General features: G+C 41.1%; 1 protein-coding gene across 2 annotated transcripts in view; it reads right to left on the reverse strand.

The window, feature by feature from the left end:
* The window catches only part of ppm1e (protein phosphatase, Mg2+/Mn2+ dependent, 1E), a 42211-nt gene that overhangs the window by 8182 nt on the left and 14406 nt on the right, over window positions 1-19623 (reverse strand). For both annotated transcript variants that reach the window (XM_061056463.1, XM_061056462.1), the window contains 5 exons: window positions 5461-5582; window positions 3135-3334; window positions 2568-2756; window positions 433-576; window positions 93-186 (listed from right to left, as the gene is read on the reverse strand). In XM_061056463.1, the coding sequence (XP_060912446.1) occupies window positions 93-186; window positions 433-576; window positions 2568-2756; window positions 3135-3334; window positions 5461-5582 (749 nt within the window). The remainder of the gene's footprint in view (window positions 1-92; window positions 187-432; window positions 577-2567; window positions 2757-3134; window positions 3335-5460; window positions 5583-19623) is intronic.

Genomic DNA, 19623 nt, shown 5'->3' on the forward strand with positions numbered 1-19623 from the left:
CAGCAGGAACAGGTTATTCTGTGACATCCTGCTCATACTGTTTACTGTAAAAAGATATATACTACATCTGGTGGTCTGAGCGTGTAGTTTACCTATTGCTCTGGATACAGACAGACTGCCGTTAACCCTCCATGTGCCAAACCAGATCACACAGCCTCCCAGAGCCTCGATCCTCTGCTTCTCATCCTGCAGACAAACAATTAAGAGAAGTTGGCTGTCACATGCTACAGACAATGTAACACTGCCATTCCCTAAAAAACAGATTAAGTCCCTGACCTGAAGTGATAGTACTCTCATGTCTGCTATATATGTACATATTCTGTGTTTGGGTTCACAGTGCTGCAGATTCTAGGCTGATTTTTTTTTTTTTTTTTTAAAGGACTGAACACAACAGGAAAGTGAAGCAGTAGTGGGCATGTGTAAGAGTGTTACCTCTCGGTCTGGTTTATGTGGTTTCATGAGCTCCACAACTTGTTCTTTTCTGACCAGAATGACCTGCGAGTCTCCCAGCCACGCCACATACAACGTCCGGCCCCGCAGGAACGTCACCACGCCGGTCGTGCCGCAACGTAGGTGCTGCCAAACACAGTGAAGTAACAGTATTCATAGCATTAGAGTACTACTAAAGATCGATTCATTAGGGAAAGAATAAACACAAATAAAACCAACAGGAAGTAGGAACATTAGATGTTGTTTGATGTAAGATTGGTGGCATTAGTAGCAGTCATAATAGATGTAGCATCGGTAGTTAGTGACAGCTGGTTTTGGTAGTGGCTGTGTAAGTAGCAGTAGGATAATGGTAACAACACAGCAGTAATAATGACACGAGTTGTGGTCGTGTTACTTTGTAGTGTGAAGTACGTCAGCAGTAGCAGAAACAGTAACAGAGGACGCTGAAGCTGCAATAGGAGTTAAACTAGTAGATAGATAGAATCTTTATTATCATTGTATACAAGGACACAACGAAACTTTGTCAGCAGCAATCCTAAACAGCAGCGTTTACAAAAACAACAACAACAAAAAATATATATATTTGTGGTGATATGAAAGAAAAGTATGTAAAAAGTGGCCAGGGAAATTGCTATTCAGTGAATGAATGATAACAATAATAAATAAATAGACAGTTGTGGTGACTGAAAGAATATATACAGTTATTATTTTGCAGTGACTGATTAATTAAACAAATATAAATATAGAGATATAGTGCAAATAAGTGAAGTTATAGTGCAGTGAAAGAGTATATACAGTTATTATTGTGCAGTGACTGAATGAGTAAATAATCAGTTTTAGTGCAATGAAGAAATAAATAAATAAATAGACAGTTAAAGTTAAAGTGCAGTGACTGAGTAACTAAATAGACAATTATGAAGCAGTGAATTACAAAGTTATTGCACATTGTATTCCTGTCTTGTGGGGGGGGGGGGGGGGGGGGGGGGGGGTGTTTATGGGTTGAGGAGTTTGTCCACAGCTCTGGGATAGAAGCTGTTTTTTAGTAGTCTCAGCAGTAGCAGAAACATCTGTACCGACAGTCCCATACTAGTTACCACTTACTGTATATACAAATCAGAACTGTAGCAGTTTGAGCAGTGATAGAAATGAAGGAGTAGTGCGCTAACAGATGACAGTAGAAATGTAGCAGTTTTAGTACTGATGCCCTAGAAATGGCAAACATCATTAGCTGCTTTCGGACCGCAGGAACTTTTTTTCATAGTTCTACAAACTGTTGGAACCCCTTCCCCTTCCCCTTTTTTTTTTTATTGATTCCGCACCACAGGAACGATGAACTATTTTTAGCTCCTGTCTCAGAGTAGGTACTATAGCGGTGTGAATGCAGACAGAAAGAAGTCCCCATGGCGTGGAGTTCTCGGGGAACTCCCCAGTGGATAGTTCCTCTTCAAAAAGTCCCCAGAACTGTTTGGTCTGAAAACACCTATGGTAACTATATTATAAAGAACTGTTTAGTTCTGTAGCTATATCAGCAATAGTGTGACTAGTAGTTGCAATAGATAAAGTAGACAGTTCTGTATTAATCACTATCAAATAACTCATGAAATTATATAGCAAGACATGGCCCATGATAACCATAACATCCTAATAACTGAAAATCCTGTGATAATTGATATATTGTAAGATATTCATATAATAATTCATCATGATATCTGATTATCTGGAGAATATAAAACTACCCTGAAAAGGTAAAGTGCAGGATTTATGGATTTATTATACCATTATACCACTGTCTTCTTCTTCTTCTTCTTCCTTTACTCTGCTGTCAACTTCTTCTTCTGTCATTTAATTTCTGCTGACGTCACCCTCATTCATTTCATAAGTACCAAAGTGAGGAGTCATAAAGTAGGAACACGGGGAGTCAAATTGGCAGTGAAATCTGTTAAGTGCCAGTTTGTTTCATGAGAATATCGATATTTGGCACCAGTGATTCGATAATTGTATCACACGAGTCAGCTTGGTGATAAATTGCTGTATTGATATTTTGTCCCGCCCCTATTTACCACCGTCAATAACTATGAATGTGTTTGTTTGTTTGTTTGTTTTGCAGGTTGGGTTACCTCTCTGGAGGCCTTCTTCACAAAACGCTCGTCTGTGACCTTGAATGCTTTGCAGAGCGCCTCGATCGGGTCCTGGTTGAAGGACTCCTGCTTAACTAAGTTGACGTGAAGATGGTTGGCGGCATAAATGGCAGCGTCAACGCCGCCGTGGCCGTCAAACACAGCAAAGTAAGCCTGTTCCTCCAGATCCTGAGAGACAGAAACAGTCATGGAGTAACTTCAGTAACACTACAAGAGCAATTCATTTAAAAACGTTGATATATAATATTCAACACATGAACACCAAAGATCTGCAGATAGTGAAGAAAGTGATGAAAAATGTGAATCCAGCAGCTCCTTGTTAAAACGAGATTTCAATGCATTCCTGAAATAAGAGACTGAAGATAAATAATACAAATTATAATCCACAGATAATCGATGATGCATTCTGAAGGATAACGGTCAGACATTATTGACCCCACCAGCAACCCTGTGGTTTTTACCGTCTATTATCAGTACCACTTACCCTGTTAATGGACGAGGGGGGGGCGGAGCTATCATTGGCTGAGAGGAAAAGTCTGTGTCTACCTGAATGTTGAAGAGGGAGTTGAAGTCGGGGATGATGACGTGCTTGTCCTCCATCTTGCGCCTCATGTTCTTGATGGCGTGTATCGACGTTTCGTAGTACGGCTGTGGGCGGCGGCGGTAGGGCAGATCCTTCAGCCACAGACAGCACATGTCAAACAGTCTGTTGAAGACCAGGCGGGCCAGCTTCACAGACTCGATCTCTAACACACACAAACACACAGAATCAGTGTACAGATTAACTAAGTCATAGCACTTTGTAGGTTGCTGCCAATTGTCTATTTAAATGAATGTATTGTTGTATTTCATACGGCTGCATGCTTTAAAACCGGGACCTGAGTACCTTATTTTGTTCCTTCACATGTTTCTACATGGAAGAATAAAAATAAATCGATCAAATTCTTAAATACATTTTTCCATCAACCGACTGATTCATTTGATTATAGTTGCATTAATATATTTTAGGTTTGATTTCTATTAATTCCACTTTGTCTTCTGTTCATTTGGAAGGTGGTTTTATTGGGTTAACTTGTAGGTTTTAGGAGGAAGAGGATTTTTCTGCTGCGTCAAAAAATCAGAAATGTGAAAAGTCCCCTTGCCCGCCATAGTTTTGTCCCTGAGGATTGTAAAACCAACAGGGACGTGTTTTACTTTTCCAGAAAGGCAGATGTCATTAAGAGTAAGTGGAACAGAGGCAAACCCAGAAGTGGCTTCCACTCTCTGTTATAAAAAAACACAAAGAGGTGTGTGTGTGTGTGTGTGTGTGTGTACATGGGCTTGACCCACTAATGTTCGCTGCAGGATAAAAAGTCTATCCTGCCTTTGTCAACTTCCAATCTCTCACTCTGTTCTCCCAAATATTGTAACTGTGAGGTAGAGACCGACCTGCCTGTCTCATCCCCTCCCTTCATCTTTCAAACACTAAACTTCACTGTGTGTTCACACTGTGCTGCCCCCCCCCCCCCCCCCCCACCCCCTGAATCCTAATGAAGACGTTTCAGCACTGTGTGTCTGCAATCAAGGACTACCCATAACACCTTGCAAACGGCTCGAGATATAAAACGAAACAGTAGAGTGCAGTGAAGCAACATCAAACAGGATGCGATCAGCTGTTACACAACACAAGACGCTCTTACTTTGAGAGAGAGAGAAAACACAGGGAGAGGTGCAGAACGGTTTGAGCTTCCATCCAAGTCCATCAAAATTAAAACAGATTGCACAACAGCATGATTTATTCAGCAGGTATTTTTTTTTTTTTTTTTTAATTACACCAAACTGAGAAATGAAAGATAACCAAAGATGTTGGTGGTTTAAAAATGGATTCAACAGATGTCATCAGTTCATGATGACGTGCACAAGTCAAGCAGATTCATTATTTATTCATCTGTTATTGTAATTCTTTATATTCCGGGATAAACCAGTCATCCCTGTCCCGCCTGCAGCTGGTCCAAAACCGACAACACGGCTACTGACTAAGAGGGAGCATATCAGTCCTGTCCTAGCGTCCCTTCATTGGCTCCTAATATTTCAGAATCGACTTTAAGGTGCCACCTCCTTAGCCCTTATCCCCCCATTATCTTGGCCCCTTAACATCGTCCGACGTGGGCCTCCTGGTTGTCCCTCTCTCGCGGCTCAAAGGTGACCGTTCCTTTACAGTCAAAGCCCCTAAACGGTGGAACAGCCTCCCCCCCTTCCATCAGGTCTGCCCCCTCTGTTGACTCTTTTAAGTCCTGCCTCGAAACATATTTTTAACATGCTGGCATTAGAGTCGTGTGGTCCTGAATAAGCCGTTTCTATCATGTTGTTTCTCTTATACATGTTGTAAACTCTTATTTAATGCATTGTACAGCACAGTCAGCTGCTCCTGTTTTTAAATGTGCTCAATAAATAAATGTGACTTGACTAATCTCTGGAAATAAGCCTAGCACTGATTTTAACTCGTGTGTGTTTAAAGTAACAAACATAGCTGTAATCGGGTAAGACTATGATACAAACATGTTCCTGTTGACTATTGTAAGAAGTGTACCCTTGCCTGTGGCAGATGAATTTCCAGTACATCCTGGCTTTTAGCTGTGAGTACATCTGTGAGTCGGCTTCCTGCCCTCTAGCGGTCAAACACCACTTCATGCAGCTTTGCGGGGGAGAACTGGGACAAAGCCCTGGTGGTTTTGTGGCTGTGTATGTGTGGGATGAAGCGAGTGAGAGAGAGACCTAATTTGTCTGTTCCTCTATATATACTACATATATATGTGTGTGTGTGTGTGTGTGTGTGTGTGTGTGTGTGTGTGTGGGGGGGAGAGCAGTCTCGTGGGCTCCCTAGGGGACTCACGTGGTAATGGGTCAGCTCCATCTTCCACGGTCTTGGTGAGGTGGTGGATGGAGAGGTCAGTCTGCAGGAGGCTGTCTGCTGTGGCTCTGGCGAGGGCTGCGGCCAGGGAGCATGGACAGTTACTGTGGAGACGAGACACGGCCACGGTTATGAATGGTTCAGAGAAGAAAAATCACATCACAGCCATCCTCCGTGGAGATCAACAATGCCTTTGTTTAGCCAGTTTATTTGATTATGTTAAATGCTATTCTTAGAGCATCATCAGAAGACATGGCAGTTTTTACCTCCGCGTCCTTTTGTCTCTTTGTCTGCAGGATTACAAAAATCTACTGGGCACATAAAACTTGGTAAAATGGAGTCATTGAGCTAAGGAGGGAAGTATTGAATTCTGGAGCAGATCTTACAAACAAACAAAAATATGGACTTCATTGATGTCCTCATTAAAGTTTATGATGCGGTGCGGGCGTGAAGTAAACACCTCTAAAGATAAATGCACAGATGAGATGATGACTCTTCAGCATGACACAGTCGTATCCACTTATACGTAATGATGACTTCTCCATTTGGACGTTAAAGAAGCCTGGATTATCGGCCTTAATGGCGGTTTGCTCTCTTGGAGCGACCTCTCGTTGGTTGGTTGTAGCTCATCGGAGATGTAAGAATGTTTTCTAATAACTAATAAATGCATCACACAAGCATGAAATATTCATTTTGAAATCCAAACACATTGACCGAAGCAAAGAGGTGTGAACAGCTCTACTATTCGCACCTCTCTCGCATGCTAACTATCTAATTAGTAATGCACACAAAGTAGAGCTTTAGCATGGTGGATTTACATCAGTTGTGAAGGTATTGAAATAATAAATGAAATATAAGAAAGGTGAAAAACTGGCAGTAAATATCAGTCCAATCGCCCCCTTAAGAATGGGTCGTTCTCTGAGAGATGGAAAATGTAAATGAGCCCTCCCACCAACATTTTAAACATTTTTTACTGCTTTGTTTTTAGGACTTCCTGTGAACGTGCAGATCTCCCGTCAGCTGGAGGGAGCTGGTGCCAGTGTTCCCTTGAAGAGTGTTAAACTGTGATATAACAGCTCTGTCTGAGCGCAGCAGCACATCACTACATCTGGCCAGAGCTGCCGTGTGCCGGGGGAGGAGGCGTGTCTATTCTTAAGGTTAACGACAGTGTTGGGGAGGAGGAGGAGGAGGAGGAGGAGGAAGAGGAGGAGAAAGAAAAAAAAGAGGAAGAGGGGGGTCATTTGAAGGACTGTAAGCTTGCCGGTACATGAGTCACCAACCATAACTAGGTCACCTCCAGATGCAGGTAACCATGGTAACCAAACTTCTAGATGTTCTCCCTCACATTCAAATTAAGTTGAAAATAAAGCAGAACTGAACTGATCGTGTCTTTATTAAAGAGTGAGGGCCGACGCTCCCTTCACTGATGAAATCTAATAAAAGACCTTCAAATATTTATTCATGCCGCCCTGGATAAATATAATAATCTGCAGCTAGTCATACCTTTAATCTTCTTTTATTCTTTATGCATTTATGAATTTAAAACTTCAGACTGGAGAAATGCGGTTTCATTGAAAAGCTCGATGCCGGGCAGCAGATCTGTCCTGCGCCGCGTTTACAGAGGTTACAGTCTTCAAAGAAGGCGGTCAGGGCTGCATCTTATTCCCCTCTCTCTCTCTCTCTCCCTCTCTCTCTCTCAACCTAGTTTCCAACTCTATCTGCTGCCCGATCCTCTGCTAAATAAAGGCATTCAAAAAAATCACAAAAAAGCTTGTTTGGGTAACATTGCTCATGTTTGAAATATTCAAACAACAGTTCATAATGTAGATTCATGTCAGGAGAGAACACCTGAAGTTTGACCTTTTTGTTCAAATGATTTTGAGTGGGCCTTCGTTTATTGAATGACTACAGGTGGGAGTCATTTTTTTGAGAGTTTTCAGGCATTATAATAACTAAATAAATTGAAATAGTCAATCTGGGTGTATTTTTTTTGCTTTTATAGGTCATAAGGAGACATCAATAAAAATAAGTCATTTTCATCATGAGCTAAAACATCCTCACCGGGGCTAAAGGGGGGAACATAACACAAGTAAGTCTGCTTTGAGTTTGAAGCTGATATTTTTTACGTTATTAAATGTTTACACGCTCATGTTAAGTAGATTAGTATTGTTTTAGCTTAGCATGGTAGCACGCCCCTTTTATAATCAGCACTACACTCAATACAAAGTTTAGCTGAGGCTGATGGTAATGTCAACAGTACTGCTTTTTAATGTTATCCTGATGGTGCGACATCCAAGAGTTGCAGGGTTACCGAAATAATTGTGGCCTAGTTGTTAAGTTCTCATGCCCCATGTACAGAGGAAGTCGTCAAGGCAGTAATCCGACCAGTAGCTCATTTGCCGCATGTCATCCCCCCCACCCCCTCTCCTTTTCCACTGTCCTGTCTCTCTAATAAAACGCCCGAAAATAAATGAAAAAAATAATAAATTGGCCCGCAGCAAAATATGAACGCCTGCACTAAATGTCCAGTAGCTGGTTCTACTTATAGTGACACGTTTCACACAAACAATGAATGTTAACCACATGGTCCCACAAGGGGAACTAGTGAGGGAATTTCCAAAGTCACAGGGATTAATCTTCCATTCAGTCATCGGTGAAACATTTCCATCTTTACCAAAAATGTAGCAACAACAGATTCACCAACAGTCTGACCCGTGCGTCGAGCTACATTACTGTAACAGAACAGATAAAAACCTGCACATGATTTATAATGATGAAAAAAGCAGTTTTAATGGATGATATAAACTATTTTAAACACACCCTCCAATCTGAAATAAGAACCACAACTTCCTTCAACTGCGCCGTTCACAGATTTGAACACAACACAACCTTTTAATACTTCCTCATGCAGCTCCATATTCATTTACACGCAGCGGTGTTGCAGCTTAATCCTCGAGGATAAACCGAGTAACAAGCCAGTTAGCGTGACGTTTCATATTGGAGCAGTCTCTGCACGGCGTTTAATTTAACTGAATAAACGAACAGGGATTGTCTGAGTGCAACACAGGGACGCATTGAACAATTAAATACTTAGTGTTAAGTGGGAGAGGGCTTCAGTGACTCCTCGGTGAAATGAGATGAGTTTAATCAATTAAAAAGCAAAAACCAACAGCAGCCAGCGTTAATATCTTTAATGAACACCGCTCTTCTCTGACTGAGACGACCACACTACACGAGGGTGGATTCTAAATCATTTCTAAACATGTGGACAGACACTGACACCTATGAGAGACTGTTAACAGACATAACAAGCATCAGAGACGGCTTTAAGTTATTAGTGTTGTTGGACAAACTAATTATTCACTCATTAAATCGTTCTTGCATAAATGCTCTCTGTGTTTTTCCATTAGAAGTACAAACTGAAAAGAGGAAGTCACAATCAGCCCACACAATCATGCGACATAATACAATCTCTAAACTTGTTTTTGTTACCGAACACTTAAAGCATATTTACGTCATTAAAGATAGAACAGAGACACTTCAGGGAGCATAAAGCAAGTTTGAACCAAAACTCTTTAAAAGAACATTTTCATCCCAACAGAATCAATTAAAAAGACAACGAGAGGTCAAATATACAAACCAAATATAAGATACATGAATACAGTAAAAGACAAGAACGTCATGTAATTCACCAAAAATATAGATACTTTGACAAAGCTATCTTTTATTTAGTTTATATCTTTATTATTTTGGTGAGTTTTTACTGAAAGACAATTAAGTGCTTTGACATCATTTTGAAAATGATTTTCTTTGACTGGAACGATTTACCTCGACTGAATATGCTAATGAGAGACACAACAAAGCTGAAGACTGACCTTCAAACTGTCACAAAATTATTTTCATTTGTACAAAATAAAGATTTACATATGACATTAACAAACTCCCTGCCTCCTTTTTTTTTTTTTTTTTTTTTACACAGAACCAGGACCGGTTTTAGCGATCGAATAATTAAGGCCACCAAAGTGATTGAATGTATCTTGTTCAAAGAAATGTGTTTCCTTTTAGATGCATAGTAAAACTAGCTCTCTGTATACGACATCATACTGTATGGAGGAGTGGAAGGGAGAGCTCGAGCTAAATATCTGGGAGAGAGAAAAGAGATGTGATCAAGTGATGCAGGAGGGGGAGGGACTAATATTTGGGTTTATTCATCTCAAGAGTCCTCTCCTCCATGTTTCCATTCATAGAAACTATTTTGCTCCTTCTCTCTCTCTCTCCTCACTCGTTTTACCACTGGCTGCCCTGTGGGGGTGGATGCTGAGCTGAGGCGCTCTGATTGGCTGCAGGTCACACAGGAGAACGCGCCGTGCACCAATGGCAGCTCCTCGTGGCTTGTGCATCACAGTGAGGTCATGTGGAGCGGAGGAGGATTAAAAGGGAGCTTAATCTTGGTTCACACTATCACACTGCAACAACACGACTGACGGCCGAGATGCACGACCAGCACTGGTTTAACTGGAACAACTGGTCATCAAATCAAGAATTAGGGCTTAAAGTCTTTTTATATCCTCATTTGAAGGATTCTTAAGCCCTATGTCATTAAGAATAATATAAATATCCATATAGTGAAAATGAATGTAGACTTAAATTACACAGCGTCATAAAACCACAAAGAAAGACCTCAAATCACATAAAGAAATATTTTTAATTTTCCCATCCATGAGGGGATAAACGTGACGCTGCATGAAGGTGTTTCTGTTTTGTAGTTTCCATCTCTTGTATGCTTCATATGATGGATGACCTCTAAACTTTTCAAAGGACAAACTGGTTTAGACACCGTATGTGTTAATGTGCGTTACACCTACAGGTGCTGGAGATGTCACAGCTCCTGCAGTTTGGCCACTAACGTCACCTGCAGGAGCTCAGTGTTAAAGACTTACTTTTCTTTACATAGCCAAATTGTGAGTGTGCCTTTTAGGATTCATGATATATCCGACTTGAGAATAATTCTGTTAGGGTGTCACTGTGTGTCCTCGTTGTCTATTTTTTTAGGGTGTCACTGTGTGTCCTTGCTGTCTTTTTTGTAAGGGGAGCAGAGGCATCCTGACCAGGTCTGAAGTGATAAAAAGTAAAAATGAAAACTGTCATTTAGGTAACCAAAATCATTTTTTCAACATAATAAATACAGTAATTATAGCCTGACAGCAGTCCCTAAGGTAATAAGTTGGCATCAATCAGTAGCCATGGTAACCAACTGCAAAGACACACACACACCAATGTATAATTTACATATGGAAGAAGTATCGTCTCTGTGTGCCGTCTGTATGTTCTCCCCATGTATGCATGTTTTCTGTATGCGTGGGTACTCCTGCTTCCTCCCACAGTCCAAAGATACGCTCGTTAGGTTAATTGGCGACTCTAAATTGATCCTGTGATTGACTGGCGACCAGTCCAGGGTGTTCCATGCGTCTCGCCCAGTGACAGCTTGGATCAGCTCCAGCCACCCCCGCGACCCCCGAACAGGACAAATGGTAAAGATAATGGATAGCCAAAACTCTTGATTTGGATTCAGAGATTACAGATCAGCAGCAGCCTTCTTGGTGGTTTATAAAACCCGGCTCCTTACATAATGAACAGTTGTGGTCCGAACTAATGAGGGTGACATTTTGAACCAGACTGGCTGACTGGTGTGGAAAAAAATGGAGAAAGGCTAAAAATCCTCACATTCAGAAAACAAAAAAACCTTAAAGAAATTTTGATTTATTTGCCTTTAAAAAAAAACCTCATGTTGATTATCAGATAATTTGTGATTCATTGCCTATTTTGTGTTGGCTCTTGATGTGATGTTTTCCCTCTAATTATCACAACATTGCCCTCATCCCCTGCACTAGCTGCATCTTTGACAGTGGAGAGGCATTTTGTAGTTGAACATAGCGGCATGTTTGAGTCAGAGGCGATTACTGCCTTCTCCCTCGGTCTTTAGCACAGTCTGGTGTTGCTTTTGTTCTCTCCTGTGGTCTCTGCAGCGCCTGTGTTTAGCTACAATCGTGCGGGGAGCTTTGACAGGCTGCTCGCTGTGATAAAACTGGAGAGCTCTGAGTGTATGTGTTAGTAGATGACTCATGCATGCAGCCATGTTTTTTCTAAATCTTTTTGTACCATTGCTCTCTACAAGCGTTTTCTTTCCTACAGAATTAGCCCCGGAGTGGAGCAACAAGGTTGTTTCCATGGTAACACAGAAGCAAGTGACTGACAGTCAATGGTGTCAGTTGTGTTGCTGCCAAACCCACAGAACTACATCCCACTTCATTATTCCAAATATTGAATCTTTTCCTTGCCAAGTGGAGTTGAGAGTGTAGATCTCGTACAGCTCGATTGATACGCTCCGTTTGGGCAGCGCTCCCTTGTATCACGGGCATTCCTCGCATTAAACCAGGAAGACAGCTGAGCATCGACAAGCAGCAGGAGAGAAAATCCTCCAGCTATTTCCATTCTCACTTTAAAAAAAAAAAAAAAAAAAAAATCAATTTCTCCAAAAGAATGTGGTCAGAAACAAATTTCAGTGTGTTTCTAGCAACCCCCTGTTATGTGAACACGGTCCTCTCAAGAGGGCATAACAGGATTACATAACACGCAAGAGCGCCAGTCACCCTTAAATCATAGCATTTTGCTGCTGCTGCTTCTCCCTCAAGACGGCTTTCAAATGACTTTGATGAATTCATTTGTGTCCTCAGTCCACTCGCACCATGTGGCGCCTTTAGTCTGTTGCTCGGCTTTCTGGCAGCTAATGGTGAGTGGCAGGAGTCCACTGATGCTGCGTCTGAAGCGCTTTCAATCGAGGGGAACAAGTCTTCATTTATTGAATCTTTGTGTGTAAACCCTTTCGTTCTTATTCCTACTAATCAGACAGTTTAATGCAATAAAGAAAAAACCTCTGGATAAAAACGCCACGTCATGTAATCCTGCAGATCCTACCTATTTCAAACTGGGTCATAAGTTAGCGTCGTTGTACTTCCCTGCCCTTTTAAATAAATGTTTTAAATGTTTTTAAGACCTCTGAAATAAGGTCTGGAGTCATAAAGAACCAGAGACATTTATACATGTTCTTCTTCTTCCACTTTTTAATGCATCGTTAAATATCTCTGTGTGACGGATTTAAGCTTCTGCTTGTCTTGAGAAAAGCAGTCGCTAACAAGTGGCTGAATAAAACCTATGAGCAGTAAGATGACGGGCTCAGTGGTGATGTGGAAGTCATGTCTCCTTATTTATAGCAATTTATATTCAAACTGAGGTAAAGGCTGGTTTTGTTTGGGACTATACTCAGCCGTGGATTACGGCTCACTCGCTGCTCTGCTGAGTATTTAAGGCAGCAGAGCAGATGCCAGATACATTTACGTTGGATACAGATTTATCACACACACATAATGAGTATTAAAACATGTACTCATACACATGCTTCTTAGAGCAATGCCGGGTGATGTGAGGGTGTTTCTGATCGGATTCAACTGCAGATTGACAACAAACTGCATAAGCATAGTGTTGGGGTCAAGTAAGTACTTCGTTATGGAGCAGAGCATTTCAGCCATGGTCACGATCGTAAATGCATGATTCAGATTAGCATATTTGGTTAACAGATACTGTAGCTAACACATTCATTCAGAGCTCATCCTGCTTTAGCTTCCCTCCATGAGTCATACGTACTGTGGTTTCTAAAGTCTTTATCGTCTAAATATGCAAATATGTTTGGTAATGTAAAAGGGAGTTTCTACATCAATTGCTCATCTCTTACAGTTTCAGAGATTTATAAAACGGAGGGCTTTTTTTTAAATAGTGACCAGAATAGTGACTTTAAGTATTTCTGTCAGGTCAAAGGTTTCTGCATCGAGCAGCAGAGGGGCTCTTCATGTGGGATGGACTCATCAAACACAGTTTGTGTGTTTATGGTAATAAAGTAAGGCTGCACAGAGCGTAACAGTGAGGCTCATTGATGTGCGTTTGGACAACAATGGAGCTCTGTGGCACAGAGGAGTCACAAGGCTACAGAAAAGACTTGTTTGTAGCACCACATCGTTGGTTTGGTTTGTTTCTTTTCTTCGGATTTATCTCCATAAAGTAAAGTAAAGATTATCAAGGGGCCTTTTCACCGCTCATGCTCGATTAGTAGAGCTGTTGATGTTGATCCTTACAAAATAAATGTTTTAAGAGAAACACGGCGCCTGGGCGTGAGAGTGAGAGCGGCTGCACAGATGTGTTTCCTCACTGCTTGGCCGACAGCTGAAGATAACAGCAGATGTCAACATTAGGCGAGTGGTGGGGTTTTGCCCCCCTCAGCACTTCTTCTACCTTACAACCTGAGTACACTCCTGGATATTTTTTTCGAGCCTCTGCTGATGTAACACCCCGCGTCGCCAACAGTGTGGAAATGATGGAGCAACTGTGACTGCGGACGTCACAGAGTGCCGCCGTATGCATTCGCGATGCCTCGTTCCACTTACGATGACATGCACAATGTTGGCTGCAGAGAGGCGTGTCTAATCTGACATTAAATTAGAAAAACCTCCACTGCCACAAAGACAGTACATCCAGGGCTGTTGTGTGGGCAGAGAGCCACACACGACAGCAATTGTAGATTGTGACACACTGCAAAGACAATGAGGCGTAAAGCTTTGGATGTATTGGAAATGGTTGTGTTTGGGTCGTAGCTGAGTGTAGTCAGTTTCCTGATAAGCCTCCAGCCTCAGCTCTGTCTCCACTGATAGACTGGGGGAAGTTGCATGTAATTCCTTCTGAGGTTTTTGAGCAGGCCAAGTGCTGCTCTGCACAGAGCCTTAAGGCAGTGTTATGTAATGTACCAGCTGGATCATTGGTGGAGCGGTGAGAGCCTATAGGGGAGCAACATCATGTCCTAGCCTGAACTATCTCTGGAAGCTATTTTAATTGAACCACTTTCACATAAACAAATGGTGTTGTCAGTGTGAATGATGAGGGTCATAAAAACATTAATGTTGCCACACCTTGACTAGTTTAAGTGTCCTGAGTTATTCACCAACACCGCAGTAAACTCTCCAGATTATAAACTATCCTGACTAACACTGATACACGTCAAACAAACTATTTATCTGCAAAACTCAATTTATATTCTCTCATACTTAGTCTCTACTTTGAAAAAGGAAAAGTTTGACATCAGATTTAGAATCAGTATGAACTTTAGTGTATAAACTATACGTATATATATATAAATATATGTATAAACTATACCAATGTTCAATTAAAAAGAGTGTAAAAATAAAAATATATATATCAGTGAGTAAACAATAAAAAAGTAGAAATAAACAAAAATGACAAATGTGCAGATGTAGGTTAAAAACCAAAGGTAAGGTGTTTCAGAACTGCTCCAATAGCTTGTATATTCTTAAGTGACAGATGTGTATATGTTAGTTCAGCATTTTCTAAATCCTAGCCTTAAATATAGGTTCAATATGAAGTCAATGAGCCTAGCTTAGCATAAAGACTGAAAGCAGAGGGGACACAGCTAGTTCCCCGATACTCAAACATCCACCCACCAACCCCTCTAAATTCACTTAGTCGAACTAAAGCCAAACTTCCACCAAACACTTTTCTCGAGCTTCCCTAAAACCAGTGCAGAACCAGAACCTACATTGACCTAAGGTCTGGCTCTATCAATCAATCAATCAATCATTGACCATTTAAGTTGCATAACATCACAATATAACAACGCAGTCAACGCAGTCTGTTAAGAGTCTCTGTTGCCGTTGTCCAGATATGTAATGTTGTTGGTTTGGTCGGTTTTTCTTTTTTGTGTGTGACATTTTGACATTTAAAAAAATGACTCCTTATCAAGATGTATAACCCTATCATGCAGGAATTATAAAATCAAGTAGTCAGATTTTTTAAATATGATTTTTTTTTTTACTTCTTAGGACATGCAAAGTTAAATTTTTTACTTTTTTTTAAAATATTCATAATTCTGAAGAAGTTACAGAAAGTGTCCACCAATTGGACAAGGGTCTTCCAGAATAACAGGATTTGCAAGATATTCCTGAACCGCCTGGAATTTGTGAGTTACATCGGCCATGTTCATTTTGAAGACTTTTTTGGTACACTTACGACTGTCGGCCGATGGATGACAGGGTACGGGCTGACTGATATTGATATGCTGATGTGAAACCATTCCATCAAAACCAGTGCATTTAGTAGAAAATTGTTTTTTAATAGCTGTCCACTGTAGAGACCAGTAAGGAATAAACATATTGAACATCTTGTAAATCGTGCCCTTTGCTAGTTCATCCTCTCTGGTGCGACCATGTTGGAAAAAAACAACCAGGATTCAAACATTCTCTCTCTCGACTCATTTATCTTTCATCACACGTTGATACTACACGTCATGGCCCAGCACACAAAATGTCTTTCAGGGCTGTCAAAAGGGAAATGTTCCGTATAAAAAAAAAGTCACTTCAAGCCTCGACGTGCTGACTTGATCCTCTCCTCACCATCTGTTTGAACGCAGTATTAAATTGCTCAGAGGATGAAATGCTGGTGATTGTGAAACACGCCCCGCACACTGGCTTAGAAAACAGCTGTTGTGAAACCTCACTTAAATAAATGCACCCTCAATGCCGTAATACTTAACAAAGTTGAATTACATTTAAAATCCGCGTTTGATCATTTTAATCATGGAAAGCAGCTCATTCATGATGTAATATTGTATTTCAGAGATGATCAGAGGATCGTTAGTGTCTCATAATCAGTTAAGCTTTCTGAAATATTGCTTTAGTCGTGCTTCTCAGTTGAAAGTCGTTGTAATTATTGTCATCATTTAATTTATTCTTTTTTCTTGAACGCAGCTAAGTTAACTTTGCATATCTTACCACCGCCCGTCTGCTTATAAAAAATAAATGAATATACTGATCAGAACTACAAAGGAGGAATATTACGACTATATTCATCATGATGATGGACTATCTAACACATTGTTTTTTTTTAAAGTAATTTCCATAAAATGAGCTGTTCACAGTTCACACAGCGTCATTCTTGCTGTCTTTATCGTTTGGTGAAATATCCGGTTTGGAAAAAGTCGTATCAAACTCTGAGACGTGATCTGTTACCACTTGTAACATAACGTTCTCCGGAGGATGATCCCTCCTCATCGTGCCACAGGTCTAAATGCCACACAACATGTTTCTGCATGTTTAATGTCATCAAATAATCATTCTTAATCCTTAAACTCTTTTATCAGGTCACTTATCTTCCATCAACTGGAATGTTAAGTTTTAAGTGTTTCTCTGCTTCATGGGGTTGTTCATGAAATATCAAGAACTAAACATGGGAGGAAGAACCCGAAACAGGAGTGCAGGACCAACAAGGTCAACAGGTGTATTATGATGTTGGATTGTGACATTTGGTTGGTTGGTTTTGTGATGATTTTGGATGATGTGTTCGCTGATACCGTCCTGTAAAGGCGCCAGTACTAAATATGCTCTAATGAAAAACACAAAACAAAAATATTCTCCTGCTGTCTTTTCATTGATAAACGTCTTTTTTTTTTGCAGCAGGACTTGAACCTGCAACCCTTCGATTCCCTACCGACTCAGCTTCTGCCCTGCCCACCATTTTTACATTTCAACAGACTTTAAAAGAAGAATTCTTCCTCATACATCTTTGAATACCTGAATACCTGTATAAAATCTAACATCATAATACGACTTTTTTTGACCCTGATTTGTCTTTCTTTTGTGCAGGTTCTCGTTTCTAAAATTCATTGTATCATCACATTTCTGCTTCAAGCTCGATCTGCCCCTCTCGTCTCTTCATTCAGCAGCTCTCAAAGACATTTCTCAAGGTCACACAGGTAGGGATTCTGGACCATAACGTGAGCTGAACTGCTTTGCATTCAGTTCATCTGCCACAAACACATGACTCATCATTTGAATCATGGGCACTCTGTGTGAAGAGAAAGCCCGGCGCTGTGGAGGAGCAGCAGCAGCAGCAGCAGCAGCAGACCGTAAAAGCTGCTGCTAAAGTGTCGATCCATAAAGCTGAAAGCGGAAAGGAGGACACTGCACACTTTTGAAGGTCATTGCACTTCCAAAAATGGGGCCTCTCCAGAGCTGGAATTAATGAAGGCGCCTGTTTTAGAGCCATCCGAGTGAGCAGCAGCTGGAAAGTCGAGTGATTTTTGATACTTTATGGTCAAGTGTTTCAAAAAATCAAAACCATAATGAAACAAAAACAGACAAACAAGCTTTCAAACTGGACCGTAAGAACAGACTGCTGCTGTCTCACTGTCAACCGGAAACATCTTGATCTTCGCTGTTCTTGTCAACATTTTTTAAATCTTTTTAAAAACAGTTAGAGTGCTGTATAACATCAAACCAGAGAGGTTTCTGTCAACTTTATAAAAACTGCCGTAGTGGATGCAGCTTTGTTCTTAAATTTGGATAAAGTCAACTTAAAGAAGATGCTCCATTTTTTCACCAAGGCCAATAAAAACACCTGACTTACAAGAGCTGATGGAACAAGTCAGGCTCTATATCCCCCATCAATATTCAGTCCAGGCCTAAGTCAAGCCTGGTGACATCATGAGTTTATTTTCTCACATTATTTAAATGGTTACTCAGGCTGGACTTAAAGGTACAAATCAGTGGTGTCTGTGTGAGAATGTGTTAAATGAAACGTATCAGAGCAGCACATGATGCCGTGTGTACAGCAGCACGTGACCTGAGAGCTGTAGATTTCCTGTCTGTGTGGAGTTTGCATGTTCTCTCTGTATTTGCATGGAAAGCCTCTGGGTGCTTTGCTTTCCTTCCCACAGCTGCGGTGAAGCGGAGATCTTAAAATACTCCTGACTATGAGTGTGTCGGGCCTGTGATGGACTGTCACCAATGTTTCCTTGTATGACAGATGATTGAGCAGCACAGCTCACTACACAACAACCAGACAGTATATGTTAAACGTGTTCTCCCAAAATGAAACGACAAGAGTAACAGACTGAGAAAACCTGACAGCCGAAATGGGTTTGCATTGTGTTAACTTTTAGATTTTGACCTGGAGTCTTCAGCCACGTTAACCTTGGTTGTGCACAATCAGTCGACTAAACGATTAAAGGTTGGCGCCCTCGCTGGTGGGAACCAGTATGAGTAGTAATTTAAGCTCTGGTTAGATGGCGTGCTCTCCCCTCTCTACTGCCTGGATGTAAACCAGCACAGTGGGCGGATGGCATCTGGTAAGAGCAGCGCAGGTAATCTGGCATGTCACCATCGGAGCGAAGCAAAGCATGACCACATTCAGCGCAGGCATGAGGGCATTAATCGAAAGCTGGTGGTGCTAGCTTACATTAGCCACACTCTGCTAACCAATGTGAAACTGTTCATCTGCAGAGTAAAGCACATTCCCACTCCCCAGTGACCCACCTTTTTGGGGCGCAAATAAAACAATGTGATGAACTGTTTTTACTAGAAGCTGATCCATTATTAGAATTTGTTTTTTTGTTTCTGCTTTTAACATGATTACTAATATCTAACAGTAGTGAATAAATCAAATCAACAGAATTACTTAATAAAAGAAGCTGTAGTCTGACTGCCAATGGCGCAGTGTTTATTAAAGTGACCTTTCATCCAGCGAGGTCACATTACTTCATATTAATCACCGTGATTGTTTGTTTCATGGCTGCAACCCGTTGGCCGATGCCGTGTAAATCAGAGACTGCAGGCTCAACAATTGCCAGTGGTGGTGGAGGGCATGTAACTGAGGCTGGCCTCTGTGGTAATCCCAGCGAGACGCTCTGATTAAAGGATTACTGCTGCAACTAATTTCAAAGGCTGGGATAGCCCAGGCCGGAGCTAGAAGGCAAAAGAGGAGAGGAAATTGTACCGGATGACTCAACCGAGGAAAAACTGCCAAAAACAAAAATGGATGAAGTTTAAACACCAACAAAAAATGTTTTGAAGATAAGCACTGGTCACTCTTGCAAAGGCCTCCAGCACTGACTTTTTTGTTTTGTTTTTTGAATGCATTCCCCAGGCCTCAAAGTCACAGAAAACCCCCTTTATGAGGAATCAGAGCCTTACGGGGAAATCAAACCGCTTCAATTTTCAGAGAGCTGCGCCACAAAGCCATACAGTTACT

Source organism: Labrus mixtus, chromosome 14 (assembly GCF_963584025.1).
Source record: "Labrus mixtus chromosome 14, fLabMix1.1, whole genome shotgun sequence".
NCBI classification, from domain to species: Eukaryota; Metazoa; Chordata; class Actinopteri; order Labriformes; family Labridae; genus Labrus; species Labrus mixtus.